The sequence below is a fragment of the Synchiropus splendidus genome, chromosome 11 (genome assembly GCF_027744825.2).
Source record: "Synchiropus splendidus isolate RoL2022-P1 chromosome 11, RoL_Sspl_1.0, whole genome shotgun sequence".
NCBI classification, from domain to species: Eukaryota; Metazoa; Chordata; class Actinopteri; order Syngnathiformes; family Callionymidae; genus Synchiropus; species Synchiropus splendidus.
The window spans coordinates 16,203,516-16,223,231 of record NC_071344.1 but is presented as its reverse complement, the minus strand read 5'-3'; the positions used below and the strand labels follow the sequence as shown (position 1 = coordinate 16,223,231).

At 43.4% G+C, this 19,716-nt stretch overlaps 1 protein-coding gene across 1 annotated transcript in view; it reads left to right on the top strand.

The window, feature by feature from the left end:
- Window positions 1-19,716, top strand: part of fgfrl1a (fibroblast growth factor receptor like 1a) — a 63,150-nt gene that overhangs the window by 12,630 nt on the left and 30,804 nt on the right. The window contains exon 3 of the mRNA XM_053878884.1: window positions 12,277-12,549. Within this exon, the coding sequence (XP_053734859.1) occupies window positions 12,277-12,549 (273 nt within the window). The remainder of the gene's footprint in view (window positions 1-12,276; window positions 12,550-19,716) is intronic.

Below are 19,716 nucleotides of genomic sequence, written 5' to 3'. Positions count from 1 at the left end.
GGGATGTGTGGGGTGGCGGCTCTGGAGGGGAACTATACTTTGAGCATAACTAAAGTAGAGTTTACTTTTAAATGACTTGTTATGGTGCACCTATTTGGGACGTGATTCTTCACCACCATGTTTTCGGATAATCAGGTTTCTGAAGCTGCTCTGAAACTCAAATGCCAACTTTTGTATTTTGTGACAAATCAAAATCCCCGAAAGTTTTTTTTTTAATTAAAAAAATTGCAGCAGGCACAATTTTTATTGTCATTTTATCCTTAGTCAAATAAATTCTCTTACATTATTAGATTTTTTTTCTTTTCAAGATTTCTTTAGCTCATATTATTAATTATTTTTATTATTTAAAGCTTATTTATCTAATTTTATTTTGATTTAATTTAATTTTATTATTTTTGATCGATGAAATATAATTTTAGTATAAACTACATTGGGGTCTAATGTTTCATATTTGTTCATTATTATTCACAGATGCTTTTTTTGGAATATTTCTGTATTTATTTTATTTCATTGTATTTTTATCATTATTTAAAGTTCTATTACTTTTTTAAAATTCATTTATTGTCCCATTTTTAATTGATTTGCTTTTATTTATTTATTTTTCATTTTCATTATTTTTTTAGGACAGTCATATTTGACATGTAGAATAAAATTTGTGATTAAAATGTCACATTTCTGATTGCTCAGACTCAAAAATAGTAACACAATTCAAGAAACTATTTTCTCAGAACACACAGTGAAAGGTGCTTTAACAGTTCAGTAATACATGAATTGTGTGACACATACTTGAACATTCAAATCTTCAAGTGCTGCAGTCTAGAGGTGAAACCTTCCGTGCGAGTTCACGTGTGAATCTTTGTCAGAGCTGCACTGTTTAGCGTTCCACATGATTGAAACCTGTTCTCTGTGTCACTGGCACCTTAAGGATGACGAGCAGATCAAAACGTGTGGCGGCGCAGAGATAAGCTCAAACTGACGGTTGGGCGGCAACACGATGACTGATTAATTTCAGGTGTTATTCAGGAATCGGCTGAGAGTGTTTGGTGTGCCTGTCTGTGCCATCAGTCGACACCTCTTGTCTCTGTCCAGCCGCGTGCGTCATGGCAAGTGCAGCTGATGCTAAAAACAACCACAACACCCATTGAGTCCTGGAGGTTTCTGTCTCTTTTGGACGGACGTAAACCAGTTATACGTTAGATATCATTCTGAAGATGGCGGCTGATAATTCAGAAATGATAACAGTGCAGTGAAGTGACAAAAGCTCGCACGATACCTTTCGTGTCAGTGATTGTGTCATGACCACTTTGTTAAAACTGCAGGAGTCAAAAGTGTGGTGACTGTATCGGAAAAGCAAGTATTTGCTGATGCAAACATGGAATCTTTATTGAATTACCTTCTGAATTCTGGTGCCTCGGTTCCACAGCTATTTGAACACCGAGCTTTTGAAATGGCAACCAACTTGCCAAGTTGCACGACGGAAATATGCACCTAAGAGCTAAGAGTTTCCCATTCAAGAAATCTCACAAGTCCACCTGGATAGCTGCTGGATCTGGGTCGGATCAGGCTGCAAAGTGTCGGATCCGCATCGCTTGAATGTAGTTCCTGTAAAACATAAAACGTGAACAGTCCAGACTGAGGTTCAGAAGTGTGATTGACATTTTGGGGTTCACCCATTGTGAGAGTTCCTCCATCACCCGTCAAGAAGGACAAATGACGGCGTTATAATCCCGACTTTGAGCTGGTTCACCTGTCAGCTCACATGAGAGCAGCAGGGAGGAGCAGCCGAGCGTACAGACAGACAAAGATGAGACAATGAGACGAGCTGAACAAACGGACTCAGTCACGGCTGAGGATTGGTGTGGAATGTGGGAGGTGAGCATGATTGCTTGAACGTTCATATGTGTGTGTGTGTGTGTGCATGCTTGGAATGTCTGACTCTCCACCCAGTGAAGCAGAAACACACAGGTGTTTTTTGGGGGAATAAAGGAGGCAAACGAATTAACATTGAGTGATCTCATGACACACATGATGGAGGCCTTTCGAATGCATCATCAGGGAGACAGAGCTGCCCGGAAAAAACTTGAGATTATGTTTGGTATATCTGTGAATTGAAGTTCCAAAACCAAGCTTTTGAAAATTGTAATGCAATGTAAAATACCATTAAAATACTGTTTTTATATACAATTACACGTAAAAAATCATTTTATTTATTTGATGACATTTCATTCTTTATTATTATTTTTTATTTTCCAGAAATTGATTATATTATACACTTATATTATCATTATACTATAATTGGATTTAAAAACATTTGCAGAGCTTGATGTTTTTAAAATGCTGTTTCGACCAGGATTATGATGAAATAAATGTAGTATGGCTAAATATTCTTTTAATTTTTCATGTGTGACTAAATTAGGTTTATTTCAAAATACTTTCACATTAAATTCCACCACTTAAGCATTATTTTTGTTCCACAATAATGTCCATTTTATAAACGGCATAAAGATTGTCGCGATAGAAAGACTGATTAACAGAATGACATCTAAAAAGTAAAAACGCACAAATACAATTAGGACTATCCTCAAAACACTCAATCATTGACTGCTTTCTGTATGACGTTCACTGGTTTCCTGGAAGCATTTTGCAACCGCTCTGTGATTCTGGTTCATTGTCTCGCATGTTTGTTTGTGACGCAATAAATACAAATAGAATAGATCAATATTTAACTGCATATTGAGAGGCAAAGTCCGACTTCAGATTCACCTTTCTTGCACAGACCTCTTTATATTCTCATTTTCGTGAGTAAATGTGTGTGTTCACGGACGACGACGGTGTGTCTCTCTTGTTAATCAGTAATGGCGTCTGCCTCCAGCGAGCTGATAAAACTCAGGTCGAGGACACCTCTGTTTTACTCACACACACACACACACACACAAGAATGTTAAAAGTCTTCTTATCTATTTTCCCCCTCATTTGTGGTGGTATTTGAACAATGGCTCATGTAAAAGAATGAGTTGACATCCCGGGTCCCGGAGGTTATCGAACTCTGGCAATTTATATCACACTTTGTTTGCGCTTCAATGTCAGGGCTTGTTTCCGTCCACACAGGATGTTTCTTCACGCTCTGTGGTGCTACAATATCAGGTGCTGTTGCTCCTCATGTTGTTCTCCCACGATGCTTCAGCGCGTCTCTAGATGGCCCTGTTCATGCTCTGCTTTCTCTTAATCCATTCATAAGCCGCAGAAGTCCAACTGCCTTCACGTTGGTTCGGAACTTCTCACTCTTTCTCTCTTAAGAAAAACACATTCCAGCAGTCCATGTTGGACGATGCCAGCCACTTCTTTATGAGGTGTCTTCTGTGCTTTGGATTTTAGGAATACAAGTTTGGAAAAATCTTGAGGGCCACAATAAACCTCGCCAGTTTTCCTTCATCGCCATTTCATCTTTTTAACCGCCTATTGTGGTTTGAAATCAAAATCACTTCACAGAAGAAGCTCCTGGACGGTAAAGTGGTTATTTAGAAGTCGCAGTAAATCATGTTTTAAGTGGAAACATTACGCGCTGACCCCGCTACCTGACCTTCTGCAGATTTAATAAAAAAACAAGACATTTATTTATTAAAGCCACTTGGTGGAAGGCGACAAATAAGATTTGTAATGTCAATGCACTCAATTTATTGCCTGACAAAACCAAGGTAAACACCATTTCATCTGGCGGACGATCTCTAAAACATATAATTAAAAAGTAAATAAATATGACAGTTTGTAACAGTCCAGAAGTTCATGTAGATGTGAACCAGGCGCTCAGCAAAAACAACATAAAAACATGAGTTCCAAAAACCTCAGTGTCTAAGTTCCACTGTAATGTTCTGAGAAAGAGCGCGGCAAGGTGCAAAACCAGCCGCAGACCACTTCTCCTGGGGTTTGGACTTGGCAGGAGGAAGGTTTACTGAGTGTAAATCCAGCCAGTCGGACGCATAAATCAGTTTAATGGAAAGCCCCTTCTGAAGGAGAGAAATGTATTCAACCAATTTGTTTAAAGTCCAAATGCTGTGTGACATTTCAGTGGAAATATAGACTTCATTTCACCCATATTACATGGACATGCTTGTCCTATCAGTAGGTGGAAAAGATAGTACAATATAATGGACAGCACTGTGTTAAATGCACATCACAGTTTTCTGAATTCCCTGTAAATTATACAAACTTTGTCCTTCATCTGTAAGTAATTTTGTTACCTGAATGGAAGAGTTACGACGTATCTCAATGCACCAGGGTGTGCTCAGGGGGCGGCAAGAGAGCCGAGCGGAAGAGGGTTGGAGACAATGTTTTATTGTACCCAATAGCTGGCTATGTCGCAGTAAATAAAAGGATACTCCGTGCCTAAAAATGTAGCCTGTTTGATCCTGTTGAGCTGCAGCAACATTCAAAATTACTTAGCTCCTTCAGCCAACTTCTATATGTAGTCCTGGGGTGACCAGACAAGAACCCGGTCCCCAAATCCTGTCCTGAAATTCCACTGGAGTAAAACTTTAAAACTGTTTTTGCTGCAGGTTCAGCGAGGAAAGCTGAAGATTTTAGTTTGTATTTATGACTGTTTTGTGTTTCATTTCTGTTTTATGAAGCCCTTTTTTGTTCATTTTTTTTTCTTACGAGGAAAAACCTCCAACTTTTTGATGTCTCACTGAGATGTTTCCGGGAGTAAGATGCAGTACACATGCCAGGCCTATGGGTGGTATTGTACTATTCTTGCAACAAACAAAGATGATGTTGTGGTGCAGTGCTCATGACTGCAGCAGATGTTTGCGTCCTCTGACAATAAGATTGAGCTGCTCTTATGAGCTCTTAACCATCTGGGTGCGCTACATTTAAACAAGTCCGTCTGCAAATATGAACGTGCACTGATGTAGTTGCTACTTTGCACAAGAGATGGCTGTAACTTCAGTCATACTGTGCATACTGTACCCAATGCTTTGCTTCACCAGATCTAGGGCTGTTTTCAAGCTACAGCCTGAAGAAATAGCGACATTAAAGTTAAATGTTTCATTGAAAAAAAAAACAGAAAAGAAGCCTTTCACCAGTTAAACTCTAAACTGATGGGCTGATGGGGCCTCATGAAACTTAATTTTAAGAGCTCACTAGGTGGCGCTCTTGATTTAAAATTGATCTAAAGTTTTAGTGAAACACAAAGCAAAAGATTTTCAGGAGACAGTGCCATCTAGTGGCCTCTAAAATTAGGACACTGTTTCATGAAGCCTCATGAACCCATCACTGTTACAGCCTATGTTCATCCACGCTGACAAGAACCCTGGAAGAAGGTCTGGTCCATATTTCACAGTAATGTTACGAATTACTGTGAAATATCTTCCATGACAAACAAAACACACAGTGTGGATCTAATGCCACTGAAAAATATGTTTCTTAGCTTGTAAAGACCTCAATAGCTGGTTTCTTGGATTAAGTTGCCTAAATAGCGCCCCCCTGGTGACACTTGTGAGTCAGATACGGTACAGTGCTGTTGTTTGAAGTCGTCCACACCATATCCTCGCACCTCTACTGTACCCCACTCCAAAGTCCCGCCTCCATTCTTAATCCTAATTGCGGATAAAGTGCTGAAGAAAGCAGCGCAGCCAGAGAAGTGGAAGGGTGGAATTAAATAACCGGCTATTAAATGAAGTGAAAAGAGCCGCGAGGGGGGAAGAAAGAGAAAGAATAGGGTGAGTGAAGGAACAAACAATGTTCCCAGAAATTGATTCTTCTCTGGCTGCAAATATAACTTAAAAATGTAAAAATGAACGGCTTCTTTTGTGGAGCGCTCCCTCCAAAAAGTGGATGGTGTGACTCTCAGAAGGGGATCAAGTTGCTGCATCAACCACTCAGCAGATTCCACAGACTGTTTCTGGCTGCTGAGTGTTTTTCTTTTGTGAGTGCGAGCGACTACTGTAGACCATTAGCTGTATGAGTGTGTTTCGCTGACGATGACAGCGCCTCCTCCCCTGCCTCCAGGCCAGTGTTCGCTGTCAGGATGCAGTAACAAGCAGCAGTTGACCTGTTGATGGGCTGGAAGTGACGGGGTCAGGACTAGAAAGAGTGTGTATCTGTGGTTTTCTCTCGGGGAGGACAACTTAATGTGCACTCGTCACTGTGTGTGTGTCGCCTCAGGTGACAGACGCCTCTCCGCGTGTTGCGCTCTGTGTTATCCACATGGCAGAGCAACCATCCATCTTGGTTTTGGCTCCCTTCTGGTCACACGTGGAGTCAGTCAAATCGGCTTCCATTGTTGGGTTGTCGCACAGAAATTGAGAATAACTGCTAAAGAGGAAATGAAGTCGTCTGGATCAGGATTTAAAGAGACACTACCGTTAAGGGCGCTTGTGTCTGGGGGCCAAATCAGGCCCAGCAAGAGTCTTTGTTTGGCCCTCAGAAGCTGGTTTACTTCTGCTCTATTGAGTGAGAAATCTGCCGCAGGTCTAAGGACCAGACACAACCAGTTTTGCTCCAAAGTGAACACAAAAGATCCATGTTTTCAACCTGAAGTCCACCTGGAGATGATTGATTTTGTCCTGGACTACTCTGGCAGACACATGCTGAGTGTGATGTACCCTGCAGAAACAATCTAGAGGTTGTATAGTGGATGTTGAAACGCTACAGAAAAGCACCATAAAGCTGGGCCTTTCAGCTGCATCAGCATCAGAAAGGTTGTCTGCAGAATCAGTGTCTTCTTTGTTGAAGAATAAGTGGACCACATGCAGCTGCTCCACCAGTAGGCCAGGGTGAGCACTGAAAAAATGGCAGTGTGAAAGCCTCCTAAGTTACTTGGAGGCTGAAGTGTGACATTGACATTTTTCGTCACGATACAAAGAGACAAAGAGTGGGAAGTTCTGATGGATTTTTTCCCCGCCCATTCGTTCCCTTGCCTCCTGGTTGCAATGTTTGGCAGGAATGGGTGATGGACAACACGTACACAGTTTAGAAGTCGACTATCCAGAAGAGGCTGACCTGCTCTTCTTCTGCATCCGGAGATGTCAGTTGGGCGTCTGTTTGTGTTGCTCGTGAACGCCCCCTAGTGAAGTGGTCTGAACATGTTCAGCTAGAACAAAGCCCCAAGTCGGACGCAGGTCATGCTGGACCATATGTCATTTCCCTCCTCCATCAAAATGCTGCAAGTTCATGTTGCATTCAATCTGAATTTCCCATTAGTTGTTGTGCAGGTTTGTGCCCAGCAATTTTCTTTATGGTAAGAAAGTTGTTTCCAGAGGTTCCCTATTGTATCGGGGTTCCTGCCATTACCTTGCTCTGGGACGCAGTCCTATCCATCTGCTGTCCATCTCTTCAAATATTGTATTTGAAATTCAAAAGGAATGACATCCATCATATCTGTTGATCAAGTTCAAATATTGTTCCTCTGAACTTGGATACCTGAAAATCACACCCCCAGGCTGACTGGTGTTGACAGCATTCATCAAATGCATTTCAAAGATCGACTCAGAGCCCACAACACTCATGATTCATGTACTTCATTCCGTGAAACGCACACCTCTGCTGAGTACAGTACATCAGCACTGTGTCCCACTGTTAAGTTCCCCCCATCAAACGCATTCCTCAGCCCCCCGCTCTCGCTCCAGTCTCACTTCCGTGCCAACAGCAACTTTCTGTTGGCCCGTGCAGAACCATCTGACTCTTAAGACCGATGGAACGTTAAGGGCATTAAAAGATTTGGAGGGAAAACGCTGTCACACCTCAAACACAATAACTAATGAGAACATAATTCAACCACATATTTGAACGCAGACATTACCATAAGTTGACGACTGCGTTTTCGTAACCTGTGACTCCAGCAGCCAATGAGTTACTGCTTGACTTTACATCAGCTTACACCAGACGTGGGTTTCTTGGGGTTTTTCGCGATAAAATACTTCGAAGACCACTGTAAACAATCTGGAGAATCAATTGATCCCACACAGAGTGAAGATTGGTTATCGTTCAGCATTGCATGTGATGTCAAGGTTTCTAGATTTAGTCGCTGAATATGAGCCAAGAAAACAAGTTTCAATGGTGGCGAAGTAGTTGGGACGGTCATTAAAACTGGGGTGAGCAGTTGAAGACTATAAAAAGGAACGAAATGCACAAAATAGACGGTGTTATAATTTGCTTTCCTAAAAATGGATGTGCCACTGTGGGAGTACTTTCAGATGTGGTCACTGCTTTCCTGTCGTTAGACTACAGAATAACAGACATGCTCGTATAATCTACCTACACACTGCCCCCATTTAACGGCACTGACTCTGTGTGTGTGTGTGTGTGTGTGTGTGTGTGTGTGTGTGTGTGTGTGTGTGTGTGTGTGTGTGTGTGTGTGTGTGTGTGTGGATTTACGGCCACAGACGACCAAACTTCAAGGTGCTTCATATTGTCACGTGCAAGCATGAAGTGACGTTAGACCTAAATGGACTAAACAGACGTGTGCAGTTACTCTGCTTCACGCCTCTCATCTCAAAATTTACACACTGAGTGGAAAACACTTTCAGTGGCTGTTGCTTTTAGATTTCTCCTTGTGATGATGGAATAAAGACAAAAAAAAGTGGGCGCTATGGTGAGGTCGCCTTGGTGTCAGAGGTGGGATTGTGTGAGTGTCTGACCTCCCATGAGGGCCACTGTCTGACCAAGCTATTCACCCATCCTAAGCCCCTTGTTGTTTCCTAACCTGGGCACAGACCTTTTAACGCACCCTGAAGACTTCATACCCCAAACCCAAGACGAAGGACTCAAGGACTCTTGAACCAAACCCTGGGTCTCACTATAACCGAGACTTAGATCATTCCCCCGTCATTCCTTGACCATGATGAAGACCCAGATCTTAAACTCAAAATTCCCAGATCCTAATAGAGATATATAACCCCTTCCATGCCATAACCTCACCCCGAGGTGAGCAGACCCTCACAACATTCACCATCTCGAGGCTTTGCCAGACCCTGGTCACTTTTCAGGACCAGAAGTCGAAGCTGATATTGAGGAATCTTTAAAGAGCTGAATTTATAGTCCAAACTATTTTGGTTTCCTGCTATTTAGATTCATCTGAAGGAGAAAGTAATCTCTCTGGTTCTGCCTGTGTGTGTTTGTTTGCACGGCCAACCACTAAATCACTGCAGGGAAAGCGGAGATACTGTTATAGCGAGAGAGGATGTGTGAATGAGTGTGATGAAAGAGAAAAGCGAGAGCTGGGACTTGGGGAGAAAGATGGGGGCATCCAGAGAGGGAAAGAGTGATGACGGATAGAGAAGGGAAACAAGGAGGTAGGAAGGGGAAATGAGGGGTCATGTACCCGGGGAAGAGTGGTTACATGGGACCGGCTTGACTCATAAAGAAGGAAAATAAATATTACAAGGATGGCTTTGATGGAACAGGGCCGACAGTATCATTATTAGTGCCGTAAAATAACCGCTAGTTGTTGAAGGGCTTGAGTCCATCACTGTACAGCGAAAAGTCATTTCAGGTTCTTATGTCAGTGTTATTTTTCAATCACTATCTAAAGTTCATGTCCTTAAATGGTGAGCTTTGCCTTGTGGTTCTGCTTTTTTCTCATCAGGACAGACTGAGTTCTGATGACTACGAATCTGTCTGTGACACATGGTGCTGGAAGTGGGATGATACATGAGATCTGAACTTTGTCTTCAACTTTTCAAAACTCTTTCCTGGTCCATAAAAGGTTCCAGGAAAGGGAAAAGTCCCTGACTGATACCCAGTCTTACATAGCAGGGCTCTCGCCCTGTCTCAGGTTTGACCCAGAGAGACCCCCTGCCGCACTCTTCAACAGAGCCTAAGTGAGTGTACCGCCAAACAAGACCCCTTTTTACGCCAAACTCTTGTTACCCAAAGACTCATGCCCAATGCAGAGAGTCCCAGAGTCACCCTAGAACCAAGAGCTGCAAGGTAAAAGGGACACCATTGCATGTCAATATTGTACATTCTCCCTTCATGGGGATTTAAGTATTTAAAAGTGAAATAACCGATTAATCGGAATGACTATGTGAGTATACATTGATCTAGTTTTTCACAAAAACTCTAAAAAGAGCAAGCACAGGGGCGGTTTAAGAGTGAAAGAAGGAAGGTAATAGAGAGAGAGGTGAGCTGTCGGGCCCCTGATGAGAAAGCCATCCAGCTGCAGGAGGGAGGAGGAGGAACCGTGGAGAATACCTCAGTGTGACTAATGGCTTTTTCACAGATTTCACCTCCACACATCCATCATGCTGTTCACCTCCTGCTCTCATGTTGAAACAGTTCATCGTGACAGCAAATAGTACTAGACTACTGTTGCTTTTTCCCTTTTATGTGCTGTCGTTTGCTTTTCTTCATCTTCATTTTCCAAGCGTCTGTCTGCGTGAAGCTGGACTTCTTATGTTTGGATTTCACGACAGCTGACAGCTGGGAAGATTTATATTAGTCCCCGAAACTTTCCCATGTTTGTCTCGACGTGATTAATACGATACAATTACATGCTTTGTTGTTTTGTTGTTTTTGTTTTTTTCAGTGGAGCGACATCATGAACTTCCTAAATCAGCACATTTTAAGTCTAATATCGGCATGATATCTCTGTATATTACTTCCTTGACTCACCCTAAACACGGAATATCGTCCCTCGTTTGTATTGTTTATTAATTCAAGAGACTTTGAACACTATAGTGAACATACCATGCATTGTGGCAGCTGTGTGGTTTCATGGTGACAAACTCAAACCTTATTCCAAAAAAGCTTTTTTCTTTCAGAGGCAAACATATTTCTCTGTCAAATTCGTCTTTGTGTCTGACTGTGAGAAAAAAAAATTGCAGACCAATAACTCACTTCCAAGTTCAACTGATTAGATATAGTTTGTTGATCTGAACTCAGTGTTTTCATCAGAAGTTTCCGGCTGTTCCCTCTAATTTAGGAAAAGTTCACAATGTTCCGGGAACAAATCAACACTGGTGTCTTCATTATTACATCAAGCTTAATATTCAATTTATTCTGTGAAACGTTGGACGTATAATCAGAATGAGTGGAGCCTTTTTAATGAAGTTTTTCCCCTCATTTTCAAATAATATCAACCAACTTTCCATGGATATTCTGCACTTTTGTGTGGATGTGATAATATTTTTCAGATAAAAGTCCATCCTAAACTACTTTTATGTATCTTCAGTGTCTCTTTACGTGATGAATGTACTCCTTCAGCATCTTATAATGTATTTGAGGTGGATTGTCTCTGCAGTACGGCAACAGCTTGTTTCTAAAGCTTCCGGAAAAATGCATCCAGCCTGTCACCAGCTCTGATTCATAGGGACACTGTGCACTTTGTTCCGGGGACATGTCCTGCTTCGGCTCTATATTTGGAAAGTTATTGTCTTAACCCAGAAGGAGAAACGAGACGCCAAACAGAGACGTCCAGTATCCAGCCAACTCCTACGCCTCTTCCTGCAACTTTCTTTGTGCTCCTCTTCCATTCAGACGTATTTCACTCTCCTCCTGTCCTCTGCTTTACTCCCTCAAATTCCTTGCGTTCATTCACTTCATTCCCATCGTCCTCCTCCTCCGGCTCCCAGTCCACGCTCTGCATCTCCCACCGCTTCTCCCCGTCAGCCTCCCACCTTCCAGCCTGCTCTTCCACCCATTTTGTTTTTCTAGTGTGCAGTTTCACCCTTGACTGGCTACTGAGCGGTCATGGCCACGCTTGAGTTGTAAATCTCGGCTGAAGGTGAAGCCATTGAGTTGTTTTTGTGCTTAACAGCAGCGTCACTGATGCTTCAGCTCAGATTCAAAACATTTCTCCCAACACCAAACAAACTTGGCACAAAATAAGTTCTCGATCTGAAGAATGAAAGGCATTTTGGGACATTGTCAGTGCCACCTTAAATATGAAGATTATTATTTGTATTTAAATAGGACCATGTTTAACTGACATTAAACCGCAGTCAATCTCTTTCCTTCAGAGGAGGTCAGAGCGACCCAGTGAGGGAAGAAAGAACCAGTGTACACGTAGTGACCCAACCCTCATCAGTCAGGCAAAGGCATTTCCCTGTCTCCAAAAAGCATCCTGGTGTGATGTTTATTGAATATTATCTCTTTCAAGAGGGAGATTCATTTGTTCTGTCACTGCAAACCTTGAATCCAAAAAAGGCATCCCAAGGCAACGCTGGCCCAACTTGAAAACATGATTTTGTGTTCTTTAGTGATGGTTCACAGGCCAAGATTGACATGGAAAAAAAGAACTCACTCTCTTCTTCTTCTGATCTTCTCTCACATGTTAAGGACCTCCGCGAGTGTCTGAACGAGTGATCCACCGGCAGAGCGTCCGCCTGGGTCGCACGATGAAGCTCCCCTGCCCAGTAGAGGGCGACCCTCCGCCGCTCATCATGTGGACCAAAGACGGTCGGAACATCCACAGCGGCTGGTCGCGATTCCGGGTCTTACAGCAAGCGCTGCGGATCAAAGAGGTGGAGGCGGACGACGCCGGGACTTACATTTGCAAGGCCACCAACGGGTTCGGAAGTGTGAACATCAACTACACACTCATCATCATAGGTACGTGGACATGAAGGCAGTAATGTTAGCAATTCATTTTTGAAGAAGGAGTGGTAAGATAAGACGATGCAGATGTGCTCTGGACGTCCACCCCTGCTCTTCCGTAGCTCTCTTTCTGAGCATCCGTATTTGTCCATCACCTAGTTTGCCTTCAAAGGTTGCCTTACATTGGGGTTCAATTGCATATGCAGTTGCCTTATGTTTCCCTAGCTGTCGGTGGCACCACATTTTCATCCCACTTCTGACACCAATGTTCAGTATGACACCAATTCACGTGCGTGATAGACAATATTCTTCACTCTTTACGCTGCGTGTAAACAATCGGGGCGCACCACCACAGCATAAATCAGAGCCTTCAGAGTAATATCCTCTTTTTTAAAGTGAAATATCATGTGATCAAACTTGTTAAAACAGTAGAAACATCGAAAAAAAAAGTGGAAAATGCTTCATGCAGGTTGAACATGATGGTGGTGGTCTCCAGATTGTTTTTAACATTTTTTTAAATGACATGACAACATGACTGAATGGCAGGTACAATTTGCGGCTTGCAGAGCTAAAGTTGGGGAGATAAGAAGGGACGGAACAGTTGAGGGCGGCTGCAGATCGGAGATTTACCGACACTTTACATGATCTGCTTCCTTATTTCTCTGTCTCCGCTTGGTGTCAGAAGTGGGATGGTGATGTCGGGACATCATGCATGAATGACGCAGAAGAATGAGGTTAAAGAGGTAGCCAAGTTTTTGCAAAACATAAGGGTTCACTGCTTGGCAAAAATGAACGCTAAGAAAGATAACACTCATTACTCACAGTGTAAGAAAGTTTTGCCGCCCAAAAGAATGATAATGACATGTAATAAACCTTCAGTATCATCTCAACCTCACACACGCACCCTTCACTGATTATGATAATCATTTCTACATTCATGCTTTGTTCCACTTCCCTGGTGTTTCCAGTACACAATTAGCCACGCCACTTTTGAGAGGCCATTCAAGAGTAATGTAGCCCGGTTGTGCAGACAATGCAGTAATGACGTGTGCGTGACCACAATTGTTGCCTGCAGTTTTCTTCTGTGATGATGACTGAGGTATTCCTGTGCTTGTGTGTTAATCAAGCGTGATAAAAGAGACACCATTGTTTCCATCCCGCCCAGAGGTGTTGGGTTGTCGAACACCCTTCCCGAAATACACCGCTGTTTCTCTATTTACACGTGAATAACCGGCGACTTCATGTAAACAAAATAGCACCGTAGAGGACGGTGTGTCAGGCCCGTCACACAGTCCAGCTATTTCATGTGATGTGTGTGCACTCGGAGTTTGGTATGTGTGTCTGCTGTCCTACTGTGCGTGCGTGTGTTGGTGTGTGTCGGTTTTCAGGCCATAGCAGGGATGCCAACAGGGAGATTAAGGCTGCGCTGCGTTCCAGAGAATCTGACCAAAGCATCTCCCGCTGCCCGAAGTCGGCGCTTCAAACACGGGATTGAGTAACGCACTGGAAAACGGATGCCGCCGCAGAATCTTCCGTTTCTAAATGATTTCAATTCGTTTTTTAAGGATTATTATTTGATTCTTTAAATCATATAGCATATTAGCTGTGAGATATTATAGCGGATCAAAAGTCTAGCAATTAAAATATTGTTTTCTTGTCGAACATCCACGTTAAATGACAGCATCGGCTGTAAATTCTGGGGTTTTATTGGACAGTAATCGTTATCGGTATGCCATTGAAGAAGCTCCGGTCTTGACCCCGAACTTCAAAGACAAGCTGGCACAGAGCGGGCCGTGGGTGACATGGTGAGAGGGGGGCTGCAGGGGGCGAGGAACAGCTGCCACTCTGGTCGTCCACGCGGACAGCTGCTCGCTCTCTCTCGCCTGGTATGTTGTGGCAGATCTCACCTCATCCACAGAGTCGCAGCTCCTGGGGTCTGGACCGGGAAGAGGGCCATGGTTTGGGTGATCAGTTTAATGGGCCGGTGTGTGACCATGGGTCATGTTGCGATAAGAAGACCCTGTTTGGTTGTGTTCTGGGTCTGCACCGGGGCTTCCTCCCGAGGAAGGCATTATGACAAGGAGGTTCTCAACCTGAAGACCCACTAAACACTAGACACTTGTATTGTGTTGTCTTGTTCCGTCTCAGTCGAAACTTGGAATCCAGAGCTTTCTTTACCGAGAAGCTGCTCTGGAATGAAGATGTTGCATTGCTCTACCTGTCAATCATATGCTTCATCCATCCCTTGCTTTTGAACGAGATGAGAGATGCCTAAACTACTTTTTGAAATGTGTTTTACAAAAAGATGCTCATGACTTTTGCGATGACTGTTATGAACCCAACGATCTTTGGTGGAAAGTACATCCTTAAATTTGGTAAAAATGAGTCCGGAGGAGACCCTATCTTTAAACTATCTTTATGTTTATGATTCTTAAAAAGATTTCCTTGAGAATTTATGTCTTCAAAATGTCAATTCAGCTTGGAAATAAATGCACCATATCAATGAGTCTTGATCAAACCAATGTGTTTCATATGAAGCCTGTTGAACCACGCAGTTACAGTAATGTTTTTAAGAGGAATATCTGCTCGACAGCTTTCCCAAAGCGGCCCGTGGTTAGTTAGTTGCATTATGCAGGCGCTGCCCCGAAATAGTCCTGCGGCGGGTTAACCTTCAAAGATGACCCCCCGCTGAAACCCAATCCTGAAATCATGCCGCTGAATCCCTGCATTGGAATCGGTGTTTTCATAGCTGGAACGACCTGCATAACGCGTGATGATGTCGGAGGCACTCGGAACACGAACGCCATGTTCTCGTCCCGCTCCCCAAATTTTTGCCAAACTGCTGAAGAGGATTTCATGAATGGCTTCTTTTCCTCTCCGCTTTCATGTCGTCTCCTGTGTGGTCCCGCTGTAATTATTCCGCGCCTGTTTGACAGTAATGAGCCCACACCTGCGCACGTTCTCCTTTCGGAATATCCCAAACCCCCACTTAGAATTAACATTTAATCCGCCGTTCGCCGTTACCCGGTTCATTTTTCCTCCTCCTAATTTGCATCAATATTTTCACAGTTTCACATTTTTTCCTGGCGCTTCGTCTCCCGGTGGGTCGAGGCCGAGTCGGTGGTGGAGAGCAGCTCTGAGTGGAAAAAAGTTTTTTTTATGTTGAGATGAGAAGAATCTGTTTGTTTCTTTATCGTGTGGTGGCTGGCAAATGTTTGTAAACAACACGTGCGAGCGCTTGTTTGTCAGAGGGATTGAGTTGCTGAGCTCAGAGTCAGAAGACCACCAGTCCAGCTATTTTGCTTTCTGACGCTCGCCTGACTGCTTCTCCTGCTGGCCTCTGGTTCTGAAACAGAATCAGAACTGGAGCGTGCAGTGGGCGTGTGTGGTGGGAGAGAGTGCAGGGTGTGACAGTCATCAGCCATTACATTATGACCACCAGCCCCTGCTTTTGGGTTTTTAAAGATAAAACATTTAACATTGAGTGAGAATGAAATAATATTTTTGAAGTAATAAATAAATAAATAAATATTTTTATCACTAAATGTCTGGTAGCATATATATATATATATATATATATATATATATATATATATATATATATATATATATATATATATATATATATATATATATATATATATATATATATATATATATATGTGTGTAAAAAGGCCCTACATCTTTAATGTTTTATGCTACAGTATAAAGAATGAAATACTACAAAGTAAAACATTTCATATTTATTTTATTTGTTTTATTATTATTATGTTATGTAATTCCCTATCATCGTCTCACTCTCGACGGCTCTGTGCTCCAGGACACACTAGCTCTCTTGTTGTGACGCAGCCTCAGTTTTAGACGAGTTATATCGGCGCTCATGAGGCTTGTTAGCATGCGAGTTACTAAGACACGAGGAGGAGATCAGTTGTGGTTTGGCTGTGTTCTGTAGATAATCCTTTCTTGCCCAATAAATAAAAGCTAAATATTGCGATAAATTTCGCTATTCTTGCTGGTATTCTTCGCCGCGTGTGTTTCCGTGTTGTGAATGAAACTGTCTCACTAAGTGGCTGTGGTGACGATTTATGGTGATTTAAGAGCTCAAACATGGTGGCGGACATCTGGACATGGTCGCCGAAGGAAGAGATGCTGAGAGCGACGTCGCCCTGACTCACTGTGCGTCCCCGAAATTGATTTTAACCAATATTTAGTGGTGAGTTACGAAAAATGAAAGCACATGAATAATGGAATCTGATGTTAATTCCTCTTTTTGTGGGACTTTTTCCTTCATTCTGCAGCATCACAGATCTGCACTCAGGTTTTGCTCTTTAAGTGTTTTTGTATGTGTGAGACTGCAGCTGTCGTCCGGCCAGAAACACAGAAGATCAGGTTGCAGAACAACATCATCTCTGGATCCCTCAGTTCCTCCGGTCCTGATTCCGCCTCTGTTTTTCTCTTCTCAAGTTTCTCACATTTTAATTGAGACCCCGGCAGCTTTAGTGTGGGAAGGACGTGAAAGGTGGACATGGTATAATTGCCGAGGCGTACAGACAGAAGAGAGCGTTTGCCGGTGAAGAAGGAGGCCACTCGTGTTTGAATCGGACGTCCACCTCCTCAGGTTTCTTTCTCTGAATGCTGCAGTCAAACAACAACTTTTTAAGGGAGTTGGTTTCCTGCTTGAGGCCTCAGAAGGGATTTTGGGGGGTCTTGATCATGAGTTACGGTTCCAAACTCACACCTCATGAGTAAAAGTTTCATTGCTTTTGGCCCTTGTGTCAGACTTCTTCAAAATATTTCTGTGCTGAATGAATATAGAAATTAATGTCAACTGTAATTGTCTGAATTGAAAGCAGCACCGAGACTCTCCTTCATTCTTCACCACTCTGAACGCCGGCGTTGACATGTAGAAGCCAGAGCTGGTCAAAACATGACAAGTTCATCCGCAGCCACATGACTTTGCTTATTATTTCTATCTCTGCAATCAGTCTTTCAGCGCCGCCGTCAGATCTCTCGCTCCGCGTTGGTCGTCCGGTTGTGACAACATGTCGGTCTCACTGCCGAGGGTTCACTGTTCCTCCGGAAATCAGGGTGGCAGCGTGGAGAAGCCGAGATGTAAACATGCTGGTGTATTTGAAACAGTCCGCGGCGACAGTGGAGATACGCTTGAATGGCAAGCCGGAGTCGGGTTTCAAACGCTGCCGGCCGTCTTGTTGTTCCGATCGCGTCGAGACGGATTCTGAAGCTGGCTAGAGCTGCAGTGACGGAGCGCGGACGCTGGACGTCCCCGACTGATATGAGCAACACGAAGGCGCACCACAACAGACACATAAACAGAGCCCGACGCTCCTCAGGGGCCCCGGCCTCTATTTCACGGCTGTCTGTCCCACATCCTCCTGTTCTGCCTCGTTTCACTTCCAGCAAAGAGACGGGAAGAAGATGGGCAGATGGAGCACGGGGGACAGGAAAGAATGAAGCTCCTGTTTTTTCCTGGCTTCACTCTCAAGTTGTCAACAAGTCTGGAGATGAAGAAAAGAATTAAAGGCCTTTTGTAAAGTTGTGCGCCAAACATTTTCAGAGACAGATGTGCGTGTACAGGACCGCAGATGTAATCAGCGTGTATTTAGACTGGTGGACATTTGTGCTGTCGTTCAAACAGGGAGGAGGGAGGCTCGCGATAGCAACACAAGTGCAGAACACAGGGGTCAAAAGGTGCTTTGCAGGAAGCTCACCCTACTGGCTTGGCGAGTCCAAACCAAAGGTGGCTGACTGGCGCTGCTTAATGCGCCATGTTGGGCACCTGAGGTTATATAAGAGTACATGAGTTGGGCTGTACATTTTCTTACATGATCCCTTTTAATCCTCTTTAGCCAGTCAAGTGGACGGGCTGTGAACGGTTCATGTTTTTATCCAGTTCATCGACCTACATGGCAATGGTTTATAGGACTCAACGATTTATGGTCTGACTCTGCTGACTGGCTGGTGCCCTGAAGGTGGTGTGGAAGCTTCAGAGTAGAATTGTTGAGTGCTTCTGTCTCTTCTTCCAAAAGAGGTTATAATAGCATACTGTATATTCAGCATTATTGCGAGTTCTGGACTGTACCCGTTGGATACGTTTTTTTTTCTGCTTTACAACATATTTTCAGTTAAGGATCTTCTCCCAGCTGTTGAGTCATTTAGGGTCATGTTTTAACACAACTCAGTGAAACAGCCCAACTGGCCTTCTACTAAATAAAACTAAAATAAAGCCACTCTCCGACTCAAGAAACGCACCACTATTCTGAATATGTTTTCCAACATGCTCTCAGCTCCTCTGTCTCTATGAAGTCAAAGGCCTTACATCAATAGAAACTTCTAGTTTTGTGCTTTCAGAAACCACCTAGTGTTATGATACAGAGAAGCCTGCAAACCCTTCAATGCATGAGCTGGTGAATCTTGTCTGTGTTTGGGGGCTCTGGCTGTTGAAGTGCTGGGAGTTACGGTACTGGTGTCAATATGAGCACAGAGCCCTGGTTCTGTGCACGTTTTCTCTCGGTGTTTGTCATTTGTAGATCAGATGCACCTTGGAGGTGTTACAGTCATTTGAAATACCAGCATCTAACAAGTCCTGTCAGCGGCAACAGGATGGTCAATAAAGGGTTTGACTCTATTCCTGATGAAAGTGGTACTTCTGAGGGACTTCATGTGTGACACAGAGTTGTCCTTTAACACGAGTCTTTTAATAGTTTAAAAAAAACAACTGTTGCTGAAGAGACGAGGCTCCTATAACTTCAACCTGGGAGGGTTTAACTGAGAACAATATCCCCCGCAAAAGTATCCCAACAGATGTTTTCAGATGTCATTTGAGCAAAGCCTCGCCAGTTTTCGCCTGAGCTCCCAGAGCGATGACTTAATTTGGCTCCATGACTCTATACGTTACAGTCAATGCAGCGTGACCAAACCATGAGGAAAAACTAACAGCACATTAAAGGCTGCTCCACTACGAAGTCTATTGCTGCAACACGATCGGCTCTTTCTTTTCCTCACTGATTACCTTCCTCATGGTCTCCCCGACAGGCTGCCACCTGCTCACTCTTCTCGCCCACTCCGTCCCTCTGTACGACGTCTTCCGGTCCGTTCTTTCGTTTGTGTAGACGTCTTATTCCGGTCGCCTACAGAATCCGTCTTTCATTCTCTCCTCTCCTG